This window comes from Fundulus heteroclitus, unplaced genomic scaffold (assembly GCF_011125445.2).
Source record: "Fundulus heteroclitus isolate FHET01 unplaced genomic scaffold, MU-UCD_Fhet_4.1 scaffold_38, whole genome shotgun sequence".
NCBI classification, from domain to species: Eukaryota; Metazoa; Chordata; class Actinopteri; order Cyprinodontiformes; family Fundulidae; genus Fundulus; species Fundulus heteroclitus.
Genome location: NW_023396792.1, coordinates 2612940 through 2635327, shown reverse-complemented (window position 1 = coordinate 2635327; position 22388 = coordinate 2612940). Strand labels below are relative to the sequence as shown.

The 22388-nt window shown below is 42.4% G+C and overlaps 2 protein-coding genes across 6 annotated transcripts in view; both read left to right on the top strand.

The window, feature by feature from the left end:
* The window catches only part of dennd2b (DENN domain containing 2B), a 73961-nt gene extending 66444 nt beyond the window's left edge, over nt 1-7517 (top strand). For all 3 annotated transcript variants that reach the window (XM_036130758.1, XM_012873029.3, XM_036130757.1), the window contains exons 17-20: nt 774-885; nt 3144-3383; nt 3615-3701; nt 7054-7517. In XM_036130758.1, coding sequence (XP_035986651.1) covers nt 774-885; nt 3144-3383; nt 3615-3701; nt 7054-7088 — 474 coding nt within the window. In that variant the 3' untranslated portion in view covers nt 7089-7517. The remainder of the gene's footprint in view (nt 1-773; nt 886-3143; nt 3384-3614; nt 3702-7053) is intronic.
* Nucleotides 7518-9168: 1651 nt separating this feature from the next.
* trim66 (tripartite motif containing 66) overlaps nt 9169-22388 on the top strand; it is a 32584-nt gene continuing 19364 nt past the window's right edge. For 2 of the 3 annotated variants that reach the window (XM_036130765.1, XM_021321776.2), the window contains exons 1-3: nt 9169-9258; nt 20849-21112; nt 21794-22025. In XM_036130765.1, coding sequence (XP_035986658.1) covers nt 21104-21112; nt 21794-22025 — 241 coding nt within the window. In that variant the 5' untranslated portion in view covers nt 9169-9258; nt 20849-21103. The remainder of the gene's footprint in view (nt 9259-20848; nt 21113-21793; nt 22026-22388) is intronic. The other variant, XM_021321775.2, reaches the window with a different exon arrangement.

The following is a 22388-nucleotide window of genomic DNA, read 5'->3' as shown; positions in this document are numbered from 1 at the left end:
TTTACCCAGGAGGCTCAACAAATCTTCACGGCACACTTTTCAGATTTGTTTTTTACAAGTAAAAAGGTTGAAAATCATTTCAATTCAATTCAATTAAATTTTATTTATATAGTGCCAATTCATGAAACATGTCATCTCAAGGCACTTTACAAAGTCAAATTCAATCAGATTATACAGATTGGTCAAAAAATGTCCTATTTAAGGGAACCCAGTTGATTGCATCAAAGTCCCGAGAAGCAGCATTCACTCCTGGAGAAGCGTAGAGCCACAGGAAGAGTCGTCTGCATTGTCCATGGCTTTGCAGCAATCCCTCATCAAAATCATGTATGACTTTCTTTCTGCTTTCCGATTATGCCCTACTTTGTGTTGGTCTATAACAATAAAATTCACATACAGTACAAAGAGTTTGTGGTTGTAACGAGACAAAATGGGGAAAAAGCTCAATGGGAATGATTACTCATAGACTCCGGAGAATAACAATGCAGTTAAATCACAGCCAGATTTTCTTTTGTGAGTTCCTGTAAGCCTGACATAACTTAGTTGGTTTTTCATCAAGCGCTGTAGGGTTTGTTACACAAATATCCATCTGAAACTTGAAAATTATCGTAGATATCAGGCCATATTAAAGCTGAAACAATAAGTCTGAAGATCGTAAAGAGTTTAATATAGCATAATTTTCTCTTTAAATCAAGCAGTTTGCGGTCTCACCAGGCTTTTTAAACTTATTTTTCCAATGGTTTCTGTTTATCTCTGCTGACTTCAACTGTTTATAGATGGATGACGAGGCTTCGCTGTTGCCACGAAAACTTCAAGCAGCTCTGGAGCAGGCGCTCGAGCAAAGGAATGAGATCATCAACCAGGACTCTGACAGCGAGTCAGATGAAGGTGAGTAAGGGACAGATCATCCTCCTGCTAACAGAGGCAGATGTTCTCTGGGTTGATTGCAGCACCAGCGGGCTCACTTCTCAGTTCGAGTGTCTGGGAAACTCGCTGGTGGAGTTATCTTTTCTATTGACTTCTCATACGGTGTGTCACAGAGGCTTGGCGTTCAGATAAGATCATGAAGTCAGCGGTGGTGAAGTGTGCAGTTTGAGCTGCCAAGTTGGGATTATGTCACACGCTGAGGGTGAAACTTGGCGAATTCCCAAACTACGCGTATTTCCTTTGTCATGAATTGTGGAAATTTTGAAGCCTGAGATCACCCAGTTTAAACTTTTCATGGAAGTACAGTATAAAGTCACCCTAAGAAATAAACTCTGTCTGTATTACAGTCCCAGTTCAACCAGTTAGGAATCTAAGGTGAAGCTTCTGAAAAAAATAGGGACACGTTTTGCTAGTTATGCTGCAAATCTCTGAGAATACAACTGTCCTGGAAGATTGCAAGTACTATTCACTATTATGTTTTGCAGACAAATCTTCGCTGCACATATTGGAGCAATGCAGCGCTATTATATCGAGAGACTCATGGTGAGGCTGCAAATAATTGCAACCATAGATGCTAAATATAGCTTTTAATATAATTTTTTGTATATTTTCCCCAAGAAAGATTATTATAAATTCCCTGGAAGGTCAACATATTTTTTAAATACCACTTTAAGCTACGATACAACATACATTTCCCTACAGGAACACGTGGGGAAGGCATGGGAATATATACTATGTTTAATAATTATATATATATATATATATATATATATATATATATATATATATATATATATATATATATATATATATATATATATAAATATATATATATATATATATAAGCATTCTTTTTAAATTTCTGTTTGCGCTTTGAGGTTTTTTTCAAATTTAAAGTAAATAAAATTATTAAATCATTAATTATTAAAATGCAGTATGTTATTATTATTATTATTATTATTATTATTATTATTATTATTATTATTATTATTATTATTATTATTATTATTATTATTATTATCATTATACTTGCAAATAGACTTAAATGATTAGGAAATTTTAGTTTATTTTGATTATTTTATAATTTTAGACATAGTTAATATGATAAAAATTGCACTGTGGTGCAGTTAGTAGTACTGTTGCCTTGCAGCAAGAAGGTCCTGGGTATGATTCCCAGCCAGGGGTCTTTCTGCATGGAGTTTGCATGTTCTCCCTGTGCATTTATGGGTTCTCTCCAGGTACTCCAGCTTGCCACGGTCCAAAAACATGACTGTTAGGTCAGCAGGTATAGATAATGGATACATTTTTGTACTGTGAAATCATGATTAGTATTTTATTCAAAAACACCGGCCTTTTTCTTTAGAGAAACTAAAAAAAATTATTTAGCCCAAAGATTATTTAACCTGTATGTACAGTTTCCCTAACTTATGTCAAGTTAAATTGGCACTTGAAAAACACACTGTCTTAAATCAAACTTAGCTAAAGCTTTTTAATTGAAACTATAGTTAACATCACCACCCAGGTAAAGTTCAATTTTGCTACATAACGTTAGTTTATGATGCCAAAGGAAAGGGAGGGAAAAAAGATGCATTTGTGTATAGAACAGCAATGGACATAATGTGCGTTATAGATGATATTCCACTCTTTTTGCCTTTTGCAGCGGGTCTCATTACCCACCCCAAAGTTAGTAGTATATATTTTATAGAAAAGTCAAGACCTGCCACTATGAAGGTGTGATAACTGTTTCACAACTTTACAATCTTCGGATTGTTTTTCTCTGCGGTTATGTAACATCTGCTGCATGTCAGTCATGGTCTGTTGGCTGCTCTCTGCAATCCAAAGACACTTACTTGCTTATGTAACTCATAATATAGTCTTCCAGGTGAAGGAAAAGCTCGAACAGTAACTCTTATAGGCAGATTTCCTACAATATTAAACAATGATTAGCATCATATGGAAATATTATGGGTCTAAATTACAGGGTTACTAGGGATTGGGGACTTTAGTGATAAAATCTGATGTGTTTTTATTTAAACTCTAGCTGTTTCAGAGTCCACTGACCTCCGGCTTTAGTTCTTTACACAATTCAATTTTGTGTTGTTTTCGAGCTAAGACACTATTCAGAGTCTCCAGTTGCTTTAGATCTTCACTTTTCCCTTGGCTCATGGAGTGAAGCAGAATATTTACCATGCTTCTTTGTGTTCTCTTGGTATCTGTAGAGTATAACTCGTTGAACAGCCTGGTGTCGGAGGCCTTCATCCGCTTTTTCCTGGAGACGATGGGGCATTACTCCCTGTTCATCACTCAAAACGAGCGCGGAGAGCGCGTTTTCCAAAGAGAGCCTTTCCGCAAGTCTGTGGCGTCCAAGAGCATCCGTCGCTTCCTGGGAGTCTTCATGGAGTCTCAGATGTTCGCAGGGTTCATTCAGGACCGGGAGCTGAGGAAAACACGGGCTAAAGGTGGGTTGCTGTTCAGTTATTGGAGCTGAGCACTTTCCTCTGTGGAGTTCCTCTCTTGAACTTCAGTCACTGGGCGACAGAATGTATTGTACTAATACTGCCCCCTTGTGGAGGAAAGCTTTTATTGACACGGCACCAAATTCTTCCTGGCAAACAATGAGCTATAACTTCCTGGAATGCGTAAATGTGCGGTAACTCCTTTTGTTTGAATCTGTGCTGTTCCGATGACAGGGCTGTTTGAGCAGAGAGTGGACCAGTATCTGGAGGAGCTGCCAGACACGGAGCAGAGCGGAGTAAACAAGTTCCTGAAAGGCCTGGGTGAGTTTTGGTTCTGAGGCTCTAGACGAGGCGAGTTTCAGATTTCAGGAGCTTATAAGTGTTTCAAAACTGAGTTACATAAACAGAGGTTTTCCACATCATTCTCTGTAACTGTGCTAAACATTCCCTCATGTGACTATTGCAGTTTGATCAGAGTAAAAGCAGTCCAGCATCGCTAACCAGATCCATCACTGTTTTTTTGTAGAAATACATTTTTTGGGGGGAAAAATATATTAGAAACTGTGGTAGAGTAATAGAAAACTAACAGAGCCAACGGTAATGACATGCATAATGCTGAGTCTGCGTAATTAAATCATTATAAAAAAGTGTGGAGTGCAATCAGTTAAGGGGCCGTAGACAGTTTATGCCACGACCCCCAAACCCGAGTACACGGCAAAGAGTGGTGACTGAAGCATCATGAAACGGGGATGTTTCTCACTCTGTGGTATCAGGCCTAGTTACGGCCTACAAGGGATCATGGATCAGGTGAAATACATAAATGTATGGGAACATGACCCAAGCAGGTATTTGTAAAGGGGAAATGCCCCTTAAAATTATCTTTCAACTAGAAAGTGACCCCCAAACACAACAGTAAAGCCCCCACATATACTTTTGTGGACCGAGTCCTCCTTAACTCTGAGCGGTATGCGCGGACTCAGCCCATACAGGTACTCGCAGAGCTCAATTTTTACGACCGCGTACGCAGTGTTACACTATAAACTGCTCGGCGGCAAGAAGTCTTTACATCGAACCATTTTGTATGTGACACTGAGCTTGATACACTGAGCTACAACAAGCAAGCGGTCGCGCAGCATCACAGTCCCTCTCTGTTCTCCCTGACAGGTGGGAGCCTGCTGGAAAAGAAACGGCTCTAGATGCTCAGCTAGCTAATCACACGTTTTACCACCCGTTCTGTCACTTCGTCCCGCTGGCAGAAATTGTGGGAATTGTAGGAATTTGCCACAAGAAATGTTAAAACGTCCTCTGACAGTCAACGCGGAGTCCACAGTATGCACACAGTACGCCCGAGTATGTGGGAGCCTTAAGTGAGCAGGATCTTTGTTAGAGACCAACCAGATTAATGTCATAGATTGGCCAGAACAGTCCCTGGACATTAATCATATAAATACCCTGTGTGGTGACGTCAGACATACTATTGCTAAAGTAAAACTAAGAAATAAGGAGGACTTGTGGAATATAGCCCAGTCAACCTGGACTGGTTCCTGCTGAAGTTTCGTTGGCTGAATGCAGCGCAGTCTCAGAAACAGTGGTTAAAGAACTATATATTAAGTCAATGATAAGCATTTTTATTAGTTTACACAGTTGATTAGCTAAAATTTTACCATTTTAACAAACTAGTTCTTCCTCCTCACTTTCTGGTGTTTGATAACAAAATCGATATGTTTTTCTTCCAGTTTTGTTTTGGAATATAATGTGAAGGGTTCCCAATAGATTTACATCAGGAGTGTAAAGGCACACATATACCCACCAAAAATATGCTGTACAGCCCTGTTGGTTCTTAACCCATGTATTCCTAACAAATTTACTAAACAAAGTTTTATGCCTGAGCTAGGGGTGGACAGTAATTCAATGTCAATATATATCACAATATAACTTTATTCAATTAAGGTGATATAACATTTCCAAATTTCAATAAACATTACAGTCTATGATTACAGGATTTGCCACTGACTGACGTTCTGGGTTTCATCAAATTTTATGTGTTTTATTTTTTTAAAGCAAATATTTCTAATATGTTATATTGGAGGAGTTTTATAAACATGGCAAAATAATTGTCATAGGTTTGTACAGGCATCTGTTTTGGGCATTCTTTTGGGCTTTTATTTCGTCTATATCAATATCATAATTATATCTTATCGACTGAAATTAAGAAATATATTGTCATATAAGATTTGGCCAAATCGTTTAGCCCTAACCTGAGCACATGCAGAATGTTTGTGTGTGAAACCAAGTATGCAGTGCAACTTTGTGTTGGAGAACCTTAGAAAGTGACTCAGCTATCACTAAACTCTGCTTTTTGAGATCATTATGATTTTGTCAAGTTCGGCATTGGTAAAAGACCGAAGCGTAGAAACTTACTGCTGCAAAAACTGTTTAGTAATAATAGGCAATAGGTAGAGCTAACAGGGGAATCACAGGAAGGGCAGGACATGAAGCACACATAGTTTAAAGGAGGAACCAGCAAAGAACAATGAAAACCAGTGAGCTTATATACTGAGGTGAGAGTGGAGAATGATATGAAATGCATGCGAATTAATCAGGGGATTAGGAACGGCCGTGGAGAAGGGCAAAAAGGTAAAGTGAGGAAATATGACTGATCATCACAAAGGAAGCTCAACTAAACAGAAAAACTAAAAACCAATGTGTCAAAGTCTAACACTGATCTAAGAGAAACCAATCCAAATTCACAAAAAAACAGAACACAAGAACAATCTAAGAAACTGAATACAAAGGAATGAACGAATATGGAAACATCCTTCAATCGATAATGAATACAGAGGAATAAGCTTAATATGGCAAGACATTTAAAACAATAAATAGGAACTCAGAAGTGATTAAAATACAAACAAAAATGAAAACCAAAACTCAAACACCCAAGGATAATTACAGGTTTGTCATGCAGCTATGATGGAGAAAAAAAGTGGAGTGAACCAAAACTTTACCTCAGCTTACACATCTTTCAACAGCAATAAAAGATGTTGCTCGCTCTGTACTGAAATACTCACCTGAAACAACTTCATGTGGAGTTTAAACATCTCAGACACCAAAGAAAAATCATCAAAAGTCCAAATGGCTACCTGTAGTATCCAATTAGCCTAAACACTGTACATTACGTAATTACACGTCTTAATGAGAGGGGATTTTCCCAAATATCAAAACAACCTCAAAGCGATTTAAACACGTTTTAATGTTAAATATGGGCACACTTTTATTTAGAGATGTCTAAAGTTTAACACAGGTCATTCTCAAAAGGATTTTATAAGGCTACCCCTAATTTGCATGTCTAAAAATGAAAGCTGTTAAAATTATTTTAAGCTTTTCTGACTTTTTAAAATATGCTCCTAGAATTTATAAAAACAGCTGATTTTTTTCTTTTCTTCTTATCTTCATCTGTATGCCACATTTTACAAAGCTACATACTGCTTGTCATTTCTTCTGTTTTTACTTTTACTTATTATTATTTTGGTTTGCTTTTAGTGCAACTCTAGCCTTCTTAAATCAGTGTTATCAATGATGCATTTTGGCTCAGCCATCTTGATATAAAATATGAAAGGTTAAACACATATTCTTCTTTAGATGTGTGTTTATGTTTGTTTTACTTCTTCCCCAGGGAATAAAATGAAGTTTCTCCACAAAAAGAACTGAAAACCTGGACGTCTCTGCTTCAAGATGATTCTCAGACCTTCTTTTTTGTGCCTTTTTTTTAAATGAAAAAAGTAAAAATATGTACATAATATTTCACTGTAAGCTGTGATACTCTTCAGTGTATGTTTATAGTTCCTATATGAGACAGTGATTGCAGGACGGTACACAGCGACTGAGTCGTAGAGTAACCACTGAGATCCGGGTGTGCATGTGAGGAGCGTTATCAGAGCGAGTGTATGTTACTTGATACGGATGTAGATGTACAGTTCATGTGTTTTAACGCATCATTATTTTTGGATAATTTTTTTTTGTCCTCTGTTTAAGGAGTGTATTCGAAAACTGTACATGCATCAAGATAATGAAGACAAATTATTTTAACAGTCTCGTGCATCTGTTATTAAACATAGCCGTCTAAGTGCTTTAAAAATATGACTGTGTCTGAGTATTTCTTTGCTTTTCCGTCTCACAAATGTTCTTAATAAGATAAGGGACATCTCAATGACAGCGTTACTCAAAGGTTTGCATTTGAAGGAGCTTTCAGGATCCCAAAAGGCACAATAGACTAGAACCAGCCACCACATGCAGCCGCTAACCTAATTACGTCTCTGCACATCACTCCGGCTGCTGTCAGTGCCGTGCTGTTATTAGCTCTCCTCACTGAGAGGCTCTCTGTGGGCGCCAGGTGCCATGTTACTGCCCCTCTTTCTGTGTCCTTTACCAGTGAGGAGCCATGTTTGGGATGAAGCCCCAGACCCACAAAAGCCACATGAATTTAGAGAGAGGTTTCTGTTAGAACAACAGGTTCGAGACAGAACAACTACGAAACATTAAGGATTTTTTTTCTGTTTTTTTATTTCTCTACAGGAATTTATGGGAAATAGATGTTTAGGGATTCAGGGCCTGCTGTGAATTGATGTTGCGCTGGTTTTGGTCAGGACTCCAGCAGCAGCTTTTTATGCTTGATATTTTATCTTCTTTCATTAAAGATAATATGTGAGACATAACGTACTTGATTCTTTGGTGAAATGCATTTTGTGTCTAAAAATGCATAAATAAGAAGTTGTTTAGACATAAAACATGATTTATTCAAACAAATTAAACTATAATTATGGTTTTCGTGTCAAAGTGCCAATAAAAGCCAACGGTTCATAAATATTAGCCTTTTTGAAAGAAAGACTTGATACAATTAGAATCACCCAAACCTTACCCACTTTGAGCAGTTTTTCCGCTTTTTTTAAGACAATGTTGTGCCCCTGGGCACTATACCTCAAAGCCCCCCCCCCCCCCCCCCCCCCCCATACCCGTGCTGTCCTCCGGTCAAAAACATCAGACATAATTAAGGGGATTTCTGTAATGTAATTTACTATTTACTAACTTACACAACTACATGTAGGCATATGAGCAGTGAGCAATATTCAAATATCTCATTTTAAAATGTTGAAACCAAAAAAATCTTGATTTATTTATCATTTATTATTATTGTGACATCAGTGTTCACAAAACGAATAATGCATGGTCTTTCAACAATTTCAAGTAAATAATATAACAATTTATGAAAAATATATTTTTAAAGCATGTGTCATGTGGTGCCCCCCATGGTTGGTGCCCCTGGGCACTGGCCCTTATGGATAATCCGGCCCTGTCTATCCATGTTGAATTAAAACCTTTTATGTAAGTTATGGCCTTACGAATTGAGCCCTGGAAAAGTGATTCCCTCATCAGGAACCATCTTCTAAATATTAAAGATTAAACATGCATTTTTTCCCCCCATTTTAAAATCTTGTTTTTCTGTTTAAAAATGCTTTCTCTGAGTGGTTGACTTAATTAATTGTCCTTTTCACGAATCGTTATATTTATTAGACGCAGAAAAAAAATCCAATTTGATAATATCTGAAGCAGACCTTTAATAATATAGCAAGTCACACAGATAAGTCATATTCATAACGATTGCCGCCGTGCTGTCGTGACGGAAGCGACTAAAGTTTTCACAGAGGAGCAAAGTCTTGTTGCCAGGTGCCTCGGCACACTTTCAGCTCCGAGAAACGTCAGAAGTATTGCAACGAGAAAATCTCACGATTAACTGCGAGACTTTGAATCTCCAAAATTTTGTCCGGACCAAAGAGCGTCATCCGATGAGGGGGGATCGCCGCCCGGAGATGCTCGGGTCAAGGTAAAGAACCATACCCCTGATCTGTGCGGACTTTTCGGCTGCTGCGGGGTAAATAAGGCGATCGGGAGTTTTCTTTTATTCCCCCCCCCCCCCCCCCCCCCCCCCTCCACCCCACCCGGCGTGCAGCCTCGTCTGTTCTGGACCGAAAAAACAACACTCTGACAGCCTCAGACGCGCAGATTCACGCTCGTGTTTTGGCCGGCAGGATGTTGTTGTGCAGGCGGCACAAAGTGCAAATAAGCGCCGTGACGGGAGACGAGAGGACGCTCCGTGTTCGCGGCTCCCCCCGTCCATGCGCGGAGTTTGGGGTTTGCGGGCTGAGCCGCTGCGTTCTGGATGGCTCCAGGATGCCATGATAGGGGCGTAATCTCCTGCGCACTTTCTAAAAAATAATACCACGCTCAGTGATGCGCTGGAGGTGAGGCTGCTGATGCAGAGGCAGGCAGCAGGCTGAGGATGCGGGCGTAGACGCACTCTCCCTCTCTCCCCCCCTCTCTCTCTCTGCACGCCTGTCAGGGTTTCTTGTTTTTAATCGAAGGCGCGCTAATAAAGTGCCGTCAGGGTGACACATGCGTGAGGAGACGGAACAGGTTGCCAAACGTGTGTTATGGCAGAGGGAACATGACTGGAAACCCCAAATTCCCTAAGCTGTGCAGAGAGTGAATAGCACGTCTGAGAACTACAGCGCTTTATTCGTCCCTAAAGCAGATTTTTTTTTTTCCATTCGTTCTTGTCTGAGTATGGAACATGCAGGCCAAACTGGATGCGTGGCACGAAATGTTTTCTTGTGTCGCGGATGTCGTTTAGGAAGCACAAACTCTCCTTAAGCAGCGCGAAGTCGTTCCGTCACGCTTGGATGCGATTTTTTTCTGTGTTTAAAAGGAAACCGGATGCGGACGTAATTTCTGAGGAACCTCAACTGTTGGAACAGTTTGGATTCAAAAGAATATTGTATTTTTTATCTCATGGATGTTCGCAAAAACCCAGTGGAGCGGTGCTATTTCTTGTCATTTTTATAAACCATAAACAAAAGGATTAGTATGTAAATTTCTATCAGTGTTTTTTGGAGACTGTAAAGTGAGCATAGAGCACTAGTTTATACACGGCTCACTGACAGCTGGCAGCAACAGGTGGGGCCAGGGGGAGCTTGAGAAAACTGAACTACCTCCAGCATCTCTATTGCGGCGTATCAATTTAAAAACTTATCCAAACGCCGCGGCCGGCTGAGACAAGGGGTAATGGCTACTGACGACGCGTCACGCTGAACCATTACACACGTTGATGTCGTTTTATTTTTCCATCTCACGATCATAACACAAAACTTTTACTTACATTTATGAGCCGTGCATGGATACATCAAACCGTGCGTTGATGACGGTTAACAGAAAGTTTCTCCCCAAGCTCACCCAGCCGCCGTAATCCAGGTCGCTGTTGAACTCAGGTGAGCAAACAAACTAATACAGATGACACCACACCCACGGTGCCACCCACAGATACCAGTGACGTCACATGCGGGTGCCCATACACCCATAGAGAGGATATTATTGTCAGAAGAGCACAAGATATACAGCAAAACAAAGTATGGCTCCTACATTTCCGGCCCCAAATTATTTCATGATAATAATTCACCACCACCATCACCTTGTAGGAGACACCAATGCACATTCAAAGTGAACACACAAGTTCATCAAAGTCCAATTTATAGTCTTAGATCCAAGCAGTCTAATAAAGTCAGACCAGTCCATTCAAAAGCTCAAAGTTCATGCCCAAATAATCCACAGGTCTTCACTGCTCTTCTGCTTCCTGCAGAAGACAGACTTTGGTTATTGGCCTGTCCAAACAACTTGTTTTAGTTTTAATCCGTACACTCCGAACTAGTCCATTTTTGTCTGGAACAGTGTCCACAATTCTTCCTGTAGTCCAAGTATTGCGCGGTGCCATATCATCCACTAGCACCACTAGATCTCCAGGAACGAAGTTTCTCCGTGCAGTATTCCATTTCTGGCGCTCCTGAAGCTCAGGAAGATACTCCTTCACCCAGCGCTTCCAGAACAGATCCGCCATATACTGCACTTGTTTCCACCGACGACGAGCGTACAGATCCTCCTTCTCAAACACTCCAGGTGGCAACAACGGCTGTGTCTTGAGAAGAAGTAGATGGTTAGGTGTTAATGCTTCCAGATCTTGAAGATCTGTTGATGCTTTTGTTATTGGACGGCTGTTAACAATAGATTCAGCCTCACAAAACACAGTCACCAAGCCTTCTTCGTCCAAGGTCTGAGTCTTTAAAATAGAGTTGAGCACCTTACGAACTGAACGGATCAACCTTTCCCAAGCACCTCCATGGTGTGATGCTGCTGGAGGGTTGAAAACCCATTTCACATTTTTTTGTAGCAGCACGTCATTTATGAGTTTGTGGTTCAGCTTTTCAATGGCCTTCCTTAATTCTCGTTCAGCGCCCACAAAGTTAGTACCGTTATCTGAACGGATTTCCAGGACTTGACCACGACATGCAATAAATCTTCTGAGACCATTAATAAATGAGTCTGTGTCCAAAGATGATAACACTTCAAGGTGTATGGCTCGTATCGCCAGGCAGGTAAAAATGAGCCCATACCTCTTGACCACAGCTCTTCCACGCTTGACCTCAAATGGTCCAAAGCAGTCCAAACCAACTCTACTAAAAGGAGGCTCATCAGGAGTAATTCTGTTATGAGGAAGATCGGCCATTTTTTGATGTCCAGGAGCAGCAGACAAACGACGGCAGATGACACACTTGGCCAGAATTCTTCTTATGGCAACACAGGCGCCAGGAATCCAATACTTCTGACGCAGATGAGACAGCATGTAGTTTCGTCCACCATGTCCTGTTACTTCATGTACATGATGGAGAATCAAATTAGAGATGTACAGATCTTTTGCCAGTATAACTGGATGCTTAGCTTCAACTGGCATAGAAGCTCTACTAAGCCGCCCCCCGACCCTAATAAGACCACCATCCAGGAACGGACTTAGCTTGAAAAGGTGACTCGTCCTTCTCACACCCTGCCCTTTCTCCAAGTTGGCCAGTTCCTCTGGAAACCTTGTTCTTTGGCAAAAACGAATTATAGCTGATTCGGCCACAACCATGTCTTCCATGGACAGAAAACATTTTGGCAATTGAGCTTTAACATTTTTCATCTGAGCCTGTACTTCTTTCTCCAGCTGCTCGGCATTCAGGTCAGATTGAAGAAAAGTTTCTCTCAGCAGCTTTCGATGTTGTACCAGAGACACCAGCACGGTCTTAAACTTGAGAAACCAACTCACAGCCCTTTTGAGACGAAGCCAGGAGGAAAAGTAACCAATGAGCTTCTCCATTGGACTGACCTGCTCAACTTGAACAGTATTTACAAACTCAGTCCGAACCTCTGGGTCTCCAACAAGAGAACTTTCCAAGATCTCAGGGTTTTCGGGCCACCTGATTTCAGGCTCGCATAGAAAATCAGGACCGCAGAGCCACACACCAGTCTTCAGAAAGGACTGAACTTTAACACCTCTGGAGGCAAGATCCGCAGGGTTGTTAGATGTATTCACGTATCTCCACTGAGAGATGTCAGACAGCTTTAGTATTTCAGACACTCTGTTTGCAACAAATATCTTGAATCTTGATGTTTCATTTTTTATGTATTTCAAAACAGATGTGCTGTCTGTCCAAAAAACTGACTCCTGAAGGTCCATTTGCAATTCCTGTCTCCACAACTTGTCCATCCTACTAGCCACGACTGCAGCAGTAAGCTCCATACGGGGAATGGTGATAGGTTTTAAAGGAGCGACACGTGCCTTCCCCATCACAAATGAACTGTGAAGATGTCCTTTGTTGTCTTGGAGTAGTAGGTAAGTCACAGTTCCAAATCCCTCCTCACTTGCATCTGCAAAGTGGTGGAGCCGAGCAGAAACAAGGTCACCAAAGTCAACAGGTTTTAAGCACCTACTGACTTTGAAATTCTCAAGGTGATGAAGGTCCTCCAGCCAGGACATCCATTCTCTGGTAACAGAGCAAAGCAAAGGGTCATCCCATCCCAGACGCTTCCGACAAAGGCCTTGGAGGAATATCTTGGCAGACAAAACAACGGGTGCCAGAAAACCAAGTGGGTCATAGACCGAGCTGATCACAGACAATATTCCTCTTCTTGTGATTGGTCGGTTTTTGAGGATGATTTTAAACTTGAATGAGTCAGACTGTACACACCACTGCACACCAAGGGCACGCTCAACAGGCAAGGCATCACTGTCCAGATCCAGATCTTTCACTTCTTTGGCTCGCTCCTCCTGAGGGATAGTAGCAAGGACTGTGCGTCGGTTACTGATCCATTTTGTGAGTTTAAACCCACCTTTAGCACACAACATGATGAGCTCTCCACACAAAGACACAGCTTCCTCTTCAGAGCAAACAGACACTAAACAGTCATCAACATAAAAATGGTGTAAGACTGTGTTAATAGCCAAAGGACTGAAATGCTCACGATTGTCCTCAGCACACTTCCTCAGAGCGAAACAGGCACAACTAGGGGAGGAAGTAGCGCCAAATAGATGTGCCACCATTCTGAACTCCACCAGCTCCTGACTACAATCTCCTCCTGGCCACCACAAGAACCTCAACAAATCACAGTCCTCAGCTGGCACTCTGACCTGATGAAACATGGCCTCAACATCTGCCATGAGCACCACAGGTTCTTTACGGAATCTTGTGAGGACTCCTACAAGCAAACTTGTGAGGTCTGGTCCTTGCAGAAGTTGTGAGTTCAGTGATGTCCCCTGAAATGTGGCACCACAGTCAAAAACTACCCGCAGCTTCTTCTTTTTTGGGTGATATACCCCATGGTGCGGTATATACCACACCCTCCCATCACAACGGGCCAGCTGCTCAGTTGGAACTCTCTCTGCATAGCCATTAGCCAGCATTTCAGACATGAATGTGGTGTAGTTTGTACAAAAAGACGGATCTTTATTCAAACGTCTTTTGAGACTCAATGCACGCTGTATTGCAACTGTCCTATTGTTTGGCATTTTAAAATGTCTTTGCTTTACTGGCAGACCAATACTGTAATGACCATCAATGAGCTTGGCCGACTCTAAAACAGACTTCATGAAGCGCTGATCCTCCCTTGATAGCCCAGATTGTTCTTCATGCAGGGTCTCAGGGAAATCAACCTTCAGCTGCTTCTCCCAAAGCTCATCAAGCCTGGCCACAGAGATCCGATTCACTCTAATGTCAGGAAGCACATACTGGTCACTGATCTGGTAGTCTCCTCTGAGCGGGCCATTCACTGTCCAACCCAAGATGGTCCTGATTGCATAAGGACCTCCATTCACTGAACGAACCACCTCCCATGGCTCTAGAACTTGAGGTACATTGGTCCCAATCAGAAGGTCCACATCCGCATTGATCTCTGGGATTTTTATATCACTAAGGTGTGGCCATCTTATGAGATCTTTTGAGTGTGGTATGTTCCCTTGATGTACAGGCATGCTTCTCTGTGTAAACATCTCCGGCAAACTACAAAAGTTGTCTGAATTCAGCCCAGCAACTTCTAAACCAGACAACATGTAGCTGTCCACAACCTTTTCTTGACCCATAGTCCTGAGGAGTATTCCCAGCTTCCGTCCTGTCAGATTCAGCCGGTTCATAAGTCGTTCTGTACAAAATGAGGCAGTACTCCCCGGATCCAAGAATGCATATGTGACCACAGTCTCGTTTCCCCTTTTGGACTTCACCTGTACAGGTAGGATAGAGAGCGTACAGTCCGGTCTACCGGCCCCAGTCAAGCCACTAGACTGCACAGACATCAGAGCACCTTCTCTAGCCACTTCCAAGTCATTATTAGCCTGTATTGCGCTCATTTGTTTTGCTTTGGAGTGGACATGCAGCAATGTGGGGTGCTTAAGGTTGCATACTCTACACAATAAACGTTTTCTGCAATATTTACTCATGTGCCCAATGCACAGACATCCAAAGCACATCTTGTTTTCCTTCAAAAAAGACATCTTCTCATCTTGAGTCCTTTTATCCAAGAGAAGGCAAACATCCAAATCATGTCCAGCTCCACAAAACGGACACACCTTATGTGAGCTACCTTTTTTGTTTCCAGGCTCCACTTTCTTCTTGGCAGGTGCTACATTAGTGGCAAAACTGCTGCCTCTGGCTCTTGAGCTAGTCTGAGACTTGACAATTTTTGCATCTCTTTTTCCTGTAACAGGTGCATCTTGTATGTTTCCAAATAAAGGGTCACTTGCAATCTTGACTTGCTTTTCCAAAAACTCGACAATGTCAGGAAATGTGGCTCTACGATGGAATTTCTCCTGAATATCACAGGCCACACTTCGCCACCGATCCCGCAGCTTATAAGGCAACTTCTTCATTATGGTTTGCATATTTGTAGGCACATTCAAGTCACTTGCAGTAGTTCCCATAGCGTTATAACATTCACGCAGCAATAGACTGTAAGCCTGTAAAGCTTTGATGTCTTCAGCTTTAACCATTGGCCATAAAAGCACCTTGTCCATATAAGCAGAAGCTATTTTGAATGGGTCACCAAAATGCTCAAGAAGTAGTGACTTTGCCTTAATGTATCCATTTGAAGGTGGCAGATGTTGACAGCTGCGAACTAAATCTCTGGGCTGACCTCTAGTATATTGTTCGAGGTAATACAGACAGTCCTTATGACTTTGTGTTCTTCCTTCAATGTTGTGCTCGAATCCCTGTATAAAGGTCTGGTACTGCAGTGGGTCTCCATCAAATATCTGCAGGTCTTGCTTAGGTAAAAGGAAAAGTGACTGTTGTTCAACCAATAACGATGTTATTTGATTTTGCTTCTCTAAAACAGTGAGGAAATGCTGATCAGGGTTATTCTGTCTTACAGGTAAAGTTGGGTCAAACTGGGGGTGAGTTTCTGATGGATGTAAAGCACCTCCAGGTATTACATGCGGATCAGCTCCGGTCACAGCAGCAGGCAGGCCAGCAGCAACAGGCAGGGTGGAGAGAGTTGGCTCACCAACCCCAGTCAGAACAGCCGGCATACGATCAGCAGTGGACCTATTGGGCACTGCAGTCACAACAGTGGTCAGAGTAGGGAGACCAGTCATATTAGCAGGCAGCATAGGCAAAGTGGGCATCTCCATTTTGTGTGTCTTTGGCCTCACAGCATCATAACCTAAAGGCAAAACACCATCTACAGCCTCCAAAGCCGATGACTGTGTGGTGAACTTAGATACAAATGCTGCAGCATCAACATTTAGCTGTGTTCTTTTACTTTCTTTTAAATAGGCATTCATGCCATCTGATTTGGCAGACATGTGAGACACATGAGATCCCTCTAAAGCCTTTAACACACTCACTTTAGCCATAGAAGCTGCCAGATCCATGTCTAAATCCAGCTCCTCCTTCTTTCTTCTTAACAGCTCCTGCTGTTCCTCCATTTTTCTCCTCAGCTGTTCCTGCTGTTCCTCCATTTTTCTCCTCAGCTGTTCCTGCTGTTCCTCCAGAGCATGCTTCTCCTTCAGCAGTTTCTGACGAGCCATAAGAGCAGCTGCTTCAGCCTCAGCTCTCAGCCTGGCTGATGATGCAGAGGACAACGTTTTACTCACCACCGTGCTGCGTTTCTTCGATTTTTCGGACACGTTAGAAACACTGTCACATGGCCTGATGTCATCTTCAACTGCATTATCAATGTTATCTTTGGAAACAGCAGGCCCCAAACATGCTACGACAGCGCCCTCTTGCACATCAAATAGCCATTTATTAGTTTTTTCCACAAAAGCGGTTTTATGTTCTTCAATACTGTAAAACCAAGCATTTTGTTTTTCTTGTTCTTCAGGAGGGAGCATGGCAATCAGAACAGCATGCATATGTATTGCCTCTTCAAACATACTTGAAATTTTTTCAAGATATGACTTTACTTTTTCTACGCTGTCAGCACTTTTCATTAGGTCTTTAATTTCTTTTATTACACCTTTGATATCTCTTACTTTTCTTTGCCGTTCTTCTTGAAGCTTCTCCACTTTAAGTTCAAAAGCCTTGGGTGTAAGTTTTATTTGTCTTTTCTCTCTCGTTTCATTTCCAACATTTGATCTGGTATCCATAGACTCCATTTTTTTATTCGCCAAAACAATCCAAAAATCACAAACCACAAAGATTTCTGCTTATAACACTCACACAGCGGCTTAATTTATGGCTTAGGTTCTACGTAAACAAGGTGCAACGCGTTGTCAATCATTCCCTCTAACTATCCAGCGGGGCTTAACTAAACTCAACCCTAGTCTTCTGTGTATACTAGCGGTGGGTATTTATGTGCCTATTTACCGATAGTCTTGAACCAGACTGACCGTCTTAGAACCAGAACTACGGCGGCACTCCCAAGCGCAATGCTTAACCCGCTTGACACACGAAACAAACCACTACAAAAAGTGCCAAACAAACAAAACCAGTACATCACCTTATGTGAATGTACCGCTGAACCTAGCAGGGAATATAATCACGCAGAACACAACAGATCCAATCCAAAATGATGCAGTCTATCTTTTCACTGTAGGAAAGTGTGATAACAGAACGAGCAGCAGCAACAGGTTTGTGAATGAATGGGCGTCTAACCCAGCGTGCGCTCACGTCTATCATTTACAACTTTATGAAAGCAACCAAAAAACGCCCAGCGTTGTAATGACAATACGCTTAAATCTGCGCTTCAACAAAGTTTCTGTTAACAAAATATTGCGGCGTATCAATTTAAAAACTTATCCAAACGCCGCGGCCGGCTGAGACAAGGGGTAATGGCTACTGACGACGCGTCACGCTGAACCATTACACACGTTGATGTCGTTTTATTTTTCCATCTCACGATCATAACACAAAACTTTTACTTACATTTATGAGCCGTGCATGGATACATCAAACCGTGCGTTGATGACGGTTAACAGAAAGTTTCTCCCCAAGCTCACCCAGCCGCCGTAATCCAGGTCGCTGTTGAACTCAGGTGAGCAAACAAACTAATACAGATGACACCACACCCACGGTGCCACCCACAGATACCAGTGACGTCACATGCGGGTGCCCATACACCCATAGAGAGGATATTATTGTCAGAAGAGCACAAGATATACAGCAAAACAAAGTATGGCTCCTACAATCTCATTAAAATGAATCTAAACCTTATGGAAAGCTCATTAGACCAACCTTTTAACCGCAACAATGGCTTTTTGAATCGGTACTTGGTAAAGTCAAAAATCACCCAGGGCTCTTGTCCTGCAGCCGTTGACAAGATACGTCAAACTACTTTATGTTCTTGTGGATAAATCAGTTCTCTTGTAATGTCCACTGCATGTTTGGGGGCCTAATCAGTCAACTGGGACTTGATTTACCATGGACTATTTCAAAAACCTTTTCTGAACTGTTTAATCAGCAACATAACGTCATTCATGTAAGAGAAACCGTTAATAGACGCTGATGCAAGACGTGTGTGAGAATGAGACTCGTCCAAGTCAGAAAAGCATTGGTGTTTTGAAGTTTTGGGGGCGTTATCGCCGTAATGTTGTTGTAGCTATTTGGAAGGGATCTAGATGGAAACGGGCTACTTTAGATGTTCTGTTCACCACAGTGTTAAAAAATACAAAAATAACAAACCACATCGGCTTCAGGCATTCCCTACTAATACCCATTTCCCGTTTTCTTTTTAAGCCAGACCAGCTAGTTCTGATTTTGACCAATTTTTTTATTAGTGTTTTTTTTTTTGTCCAAGAACTGTGAAGGATTTCTCTAATGCCCCAAAAAGAGTTTTTAGTAAACTAAAAAAAGGTGTCTCAAAGTAGCTACATATTGTTTATTGATGAGTTTACCGTAATAAATACTGTCAGGAATTCTGTCGTACTGCATTTAATAGGAAAATAAATCAGATTTCACATTATTCTGACCTGCTGATCAGATCTGTGAAAGGAAAAAAATGTCCGATTCTGATTTCTGGCTGATTCACCGGGGAATCTCTCTTAGATCTAACATCTGGTTGTTGCCAGCTTTAAAAATTTTCTTCTTTCGTTGCTTATTTTGTAGCCAAATGCCTCCTTAAACAGGTTCTTGCCTGTAGCAAAATATGCACATTCAGCTATAACAAAAGTGTCAGTCAAAAGAGTTCGTCCAAATTCTTAAAAAAGCAAACCACATTCAAATACTTTATATGATTTAACTCAACATAATGCTGTTTTATAACCTAAAGTTATTCTTCCAGTCTGGCAACGATTAAAGGCGATACTATTTCTAAACGCACTTCTCGTCCGATCCATTTGTTTTCTAACCTAACCCAATTCCAGGGACTTTTTTTTCAACTTTTTGTAGGAAATCCATGTTTCATCACTTCCTGTAAATTTCTTTATCCAACACAAAGCAAGTTGGTCAAAATAAAAAAAATAAGTATTAAAACTGCCCTGAAGGTAATCCTAGGCTCTGTGTGAGCTCATCACCTCGGTGTTAATAGATGTCACCAAGAAGTAGCTTGCGAGGGACAGATCACTGCTCAGGTTTCTATTATTGTGGCCTCTCTTGGGAGGGTGTGTGCATATCTTGGTGCCTGCTCTGCGGATCACGAAGCGGGCGGCAGGTTTCGGTGTGAAAGATAAATGCTGTGAAGGTGCAGGGGAGGAGCGGGCACGGGTTAAACATGCCACGGGGTGGAGCAGGGTGAGCGGCAGCCGATTAATTGTGCTTAAAATTGGGTCTTTTGGCGCACAATGGGGAATGGGATTTCTCCGAGCTCCCCGCTGAAGCATCCGAGGATGAGAGAGTTGTCGGATTTGTAGGTCAGGCCGTGGAGGGCTGTTGGCAGGCAGACCCAAGTCTTAGAGCTCATGTGGGCTAAATTTGATGTTGGCCGTTAAGTTTTAATTGTTCTCACCCCCCATTGCCTGCTTCCCTTTTTTCAACCGTCACATCAGCGTGAGCCGTTTTCTTCGCAGAGTTTTATAAATATCCCTGTTCTGAGTCTGCATTTCACTCTGAGTCAACACGAAGCCTTTTTCCCCCCACCCGTCTTACGGCGTGTTCTGTTTATTTAATCTGCAAGGCGGTGTTACGTCTTAATTGATTTCCCAATGTTAGAGGGAGCTGGAGGAGAGTAGCCCCATCTGGAGCTTATCCAAGCCTGACCCGGTTTCAGAGTTCTGCACTGGAGTGAAGTTCCTCTGGGAAACGTCCCCCTGCCCACCCCCCGACGAAAAGGGGGACAAGGCCCCGGCTCATCCACTCCAACCCGGCACGGCTGTGGGCTAACGTCAGGGCTCAGGTCTAAAACAACCTGCTAGCGTGAGACCGATTCACCCTCCTTTCTCATTGTAGGTCACTTGGTCTTTCTCCTTCCTCCATTTTGGAAATGGCTTCCAGGGATATTATGTCCTACAAAAAAAATAATTATGTTATCTCCCTAATTCCCAATTATTATGCACAGGCTTATTTAAAAAGAAAAAAAAGAAAAAGAAGAAGATGAGGTTTTTCCCTTGTCTTTTTTTTGGCGTCGGCATCAGCAGAGAGCAGAGGGATGAATCTGAACGTGACACTCGTCTGCTCCTCTTGCAGAGCGGAGTCCTACACTTGGATGAACCGTGGGAGGAGAGAGCGCCGCGAGGTTGTCATGTAGCTGTCTCCTCTGGGGGCCACATCTCGGTTTGTGCTGCTTCCTGCCTCAGGTAGAAGCCTCCGTGTTTCTGCTGCCGTGGCTTCAGGGGCTGCTCTCTCTCTCTCTCCCTCCCTCCCTCTCTCTCTCTCTCTCTCTCTCTCCTCTCTGCTCCCTCCAGCTGAGCAGGCAAAACATCCTCTGCTCCAGGCACGAAAATGGAGAAGGTAAGAGACGTCTCTCCGGCATTGTTTCCTTTAAATATCGAACTTTTAGCTCTTTTTCTGACGCAGCAGAACATTGTTTCAGTTTGTGCAGCAGTTTCTCTATTCGCACTGAAGGGAGGGGGGGTGGGGTGGGGGGGGTTCTGTGTTAAGTTGATGCATTGAGAGGATTTGCTTTGCTCTTTTCTCACCTCAGAAGTCTTGTCAGATGTTAGGAAAGCCCCTTGTTATCAGTTTGGTGAAGATAAGATGTGGTCCAAGTTGAGGTTTTCAGCCCCTGTGCTGCAGTTTTTGAATGTTTGCGCGGGGAAATTTAATATCTGAAATAAAAATTGATAGAAACCCGAGAGACTAGAATAAGGTTTGACTACTCTGACAGCGAGAGGCTTGAAATCCATTCCTCGCTTTAGTGTCTAAGACGTAGAAATGTCATCTTAAAGGGCCGCAGGTTGAAAACTAAATCAGTGGCATGCCAATGTTCTTGCACGGGTTTATTTTTTTTTCTTAACCCACGCTCAAGAACGTCGACTCGGTAAAGGTTAATTCAGCTCAAAGCAAGGCAGCAACGCAGATGTATTTTCTGACACCAGCAGCCGTATATTCTTATCACCCAGACTTGCGCTTGTGTATGTGTTTATTTTAATCTCATTAGGGTTTTTTTCTTCTCTCTTCTCTTTCTTTCAGATCTGCTCAGAGTGCACAGAGCCGACACTTGCACAAAGTCTGTGTACGCTGTGCAACAAGTGGCTGTGCTACCAGTGCACCGACGTGCACCAGCACCAGAGAGTCTCCTCCCAGTATGCAGATTCGTTCCAGCAGCAGCAGCAGCAGCAGCAGCAGCAGCAGAGGCCCAGTGCCGCCCAGTGTCCTGACCTGCACCAGAGAAGCTCCGGCTCACTGCCTCCTACTGGACAAGGTGGATACTTGCCCGCTGTGCCACTCTGCGTGTTGTTGTTGTTGTTGTGCTCCGTTTGGTGTACTAACGGTTACAGCAGGAACCTTTTTCACTGAATAATGTATGACGACGCCGACGGTTGCAGATCGTTCCTGGAGAGCCGTGCGCTTTGTTGTACCTATCTTTAACGCGCGGCCCAGATTCTGGAGGACCGGGATGATTTCATCCTGCTAATTTTAGTGTCTCGCTATTTAAAGCCCCTCGAGTGTGCCCCCGGCGTGCCGCTTTGGTGCCAGCTTCATTTGCAGGTCGATATCTAATCATAACGCGCTCGTCCTCGGCTGCTTAATCGCGACGAGGGGAGCGCTGCTGTTCAGTTTGTGT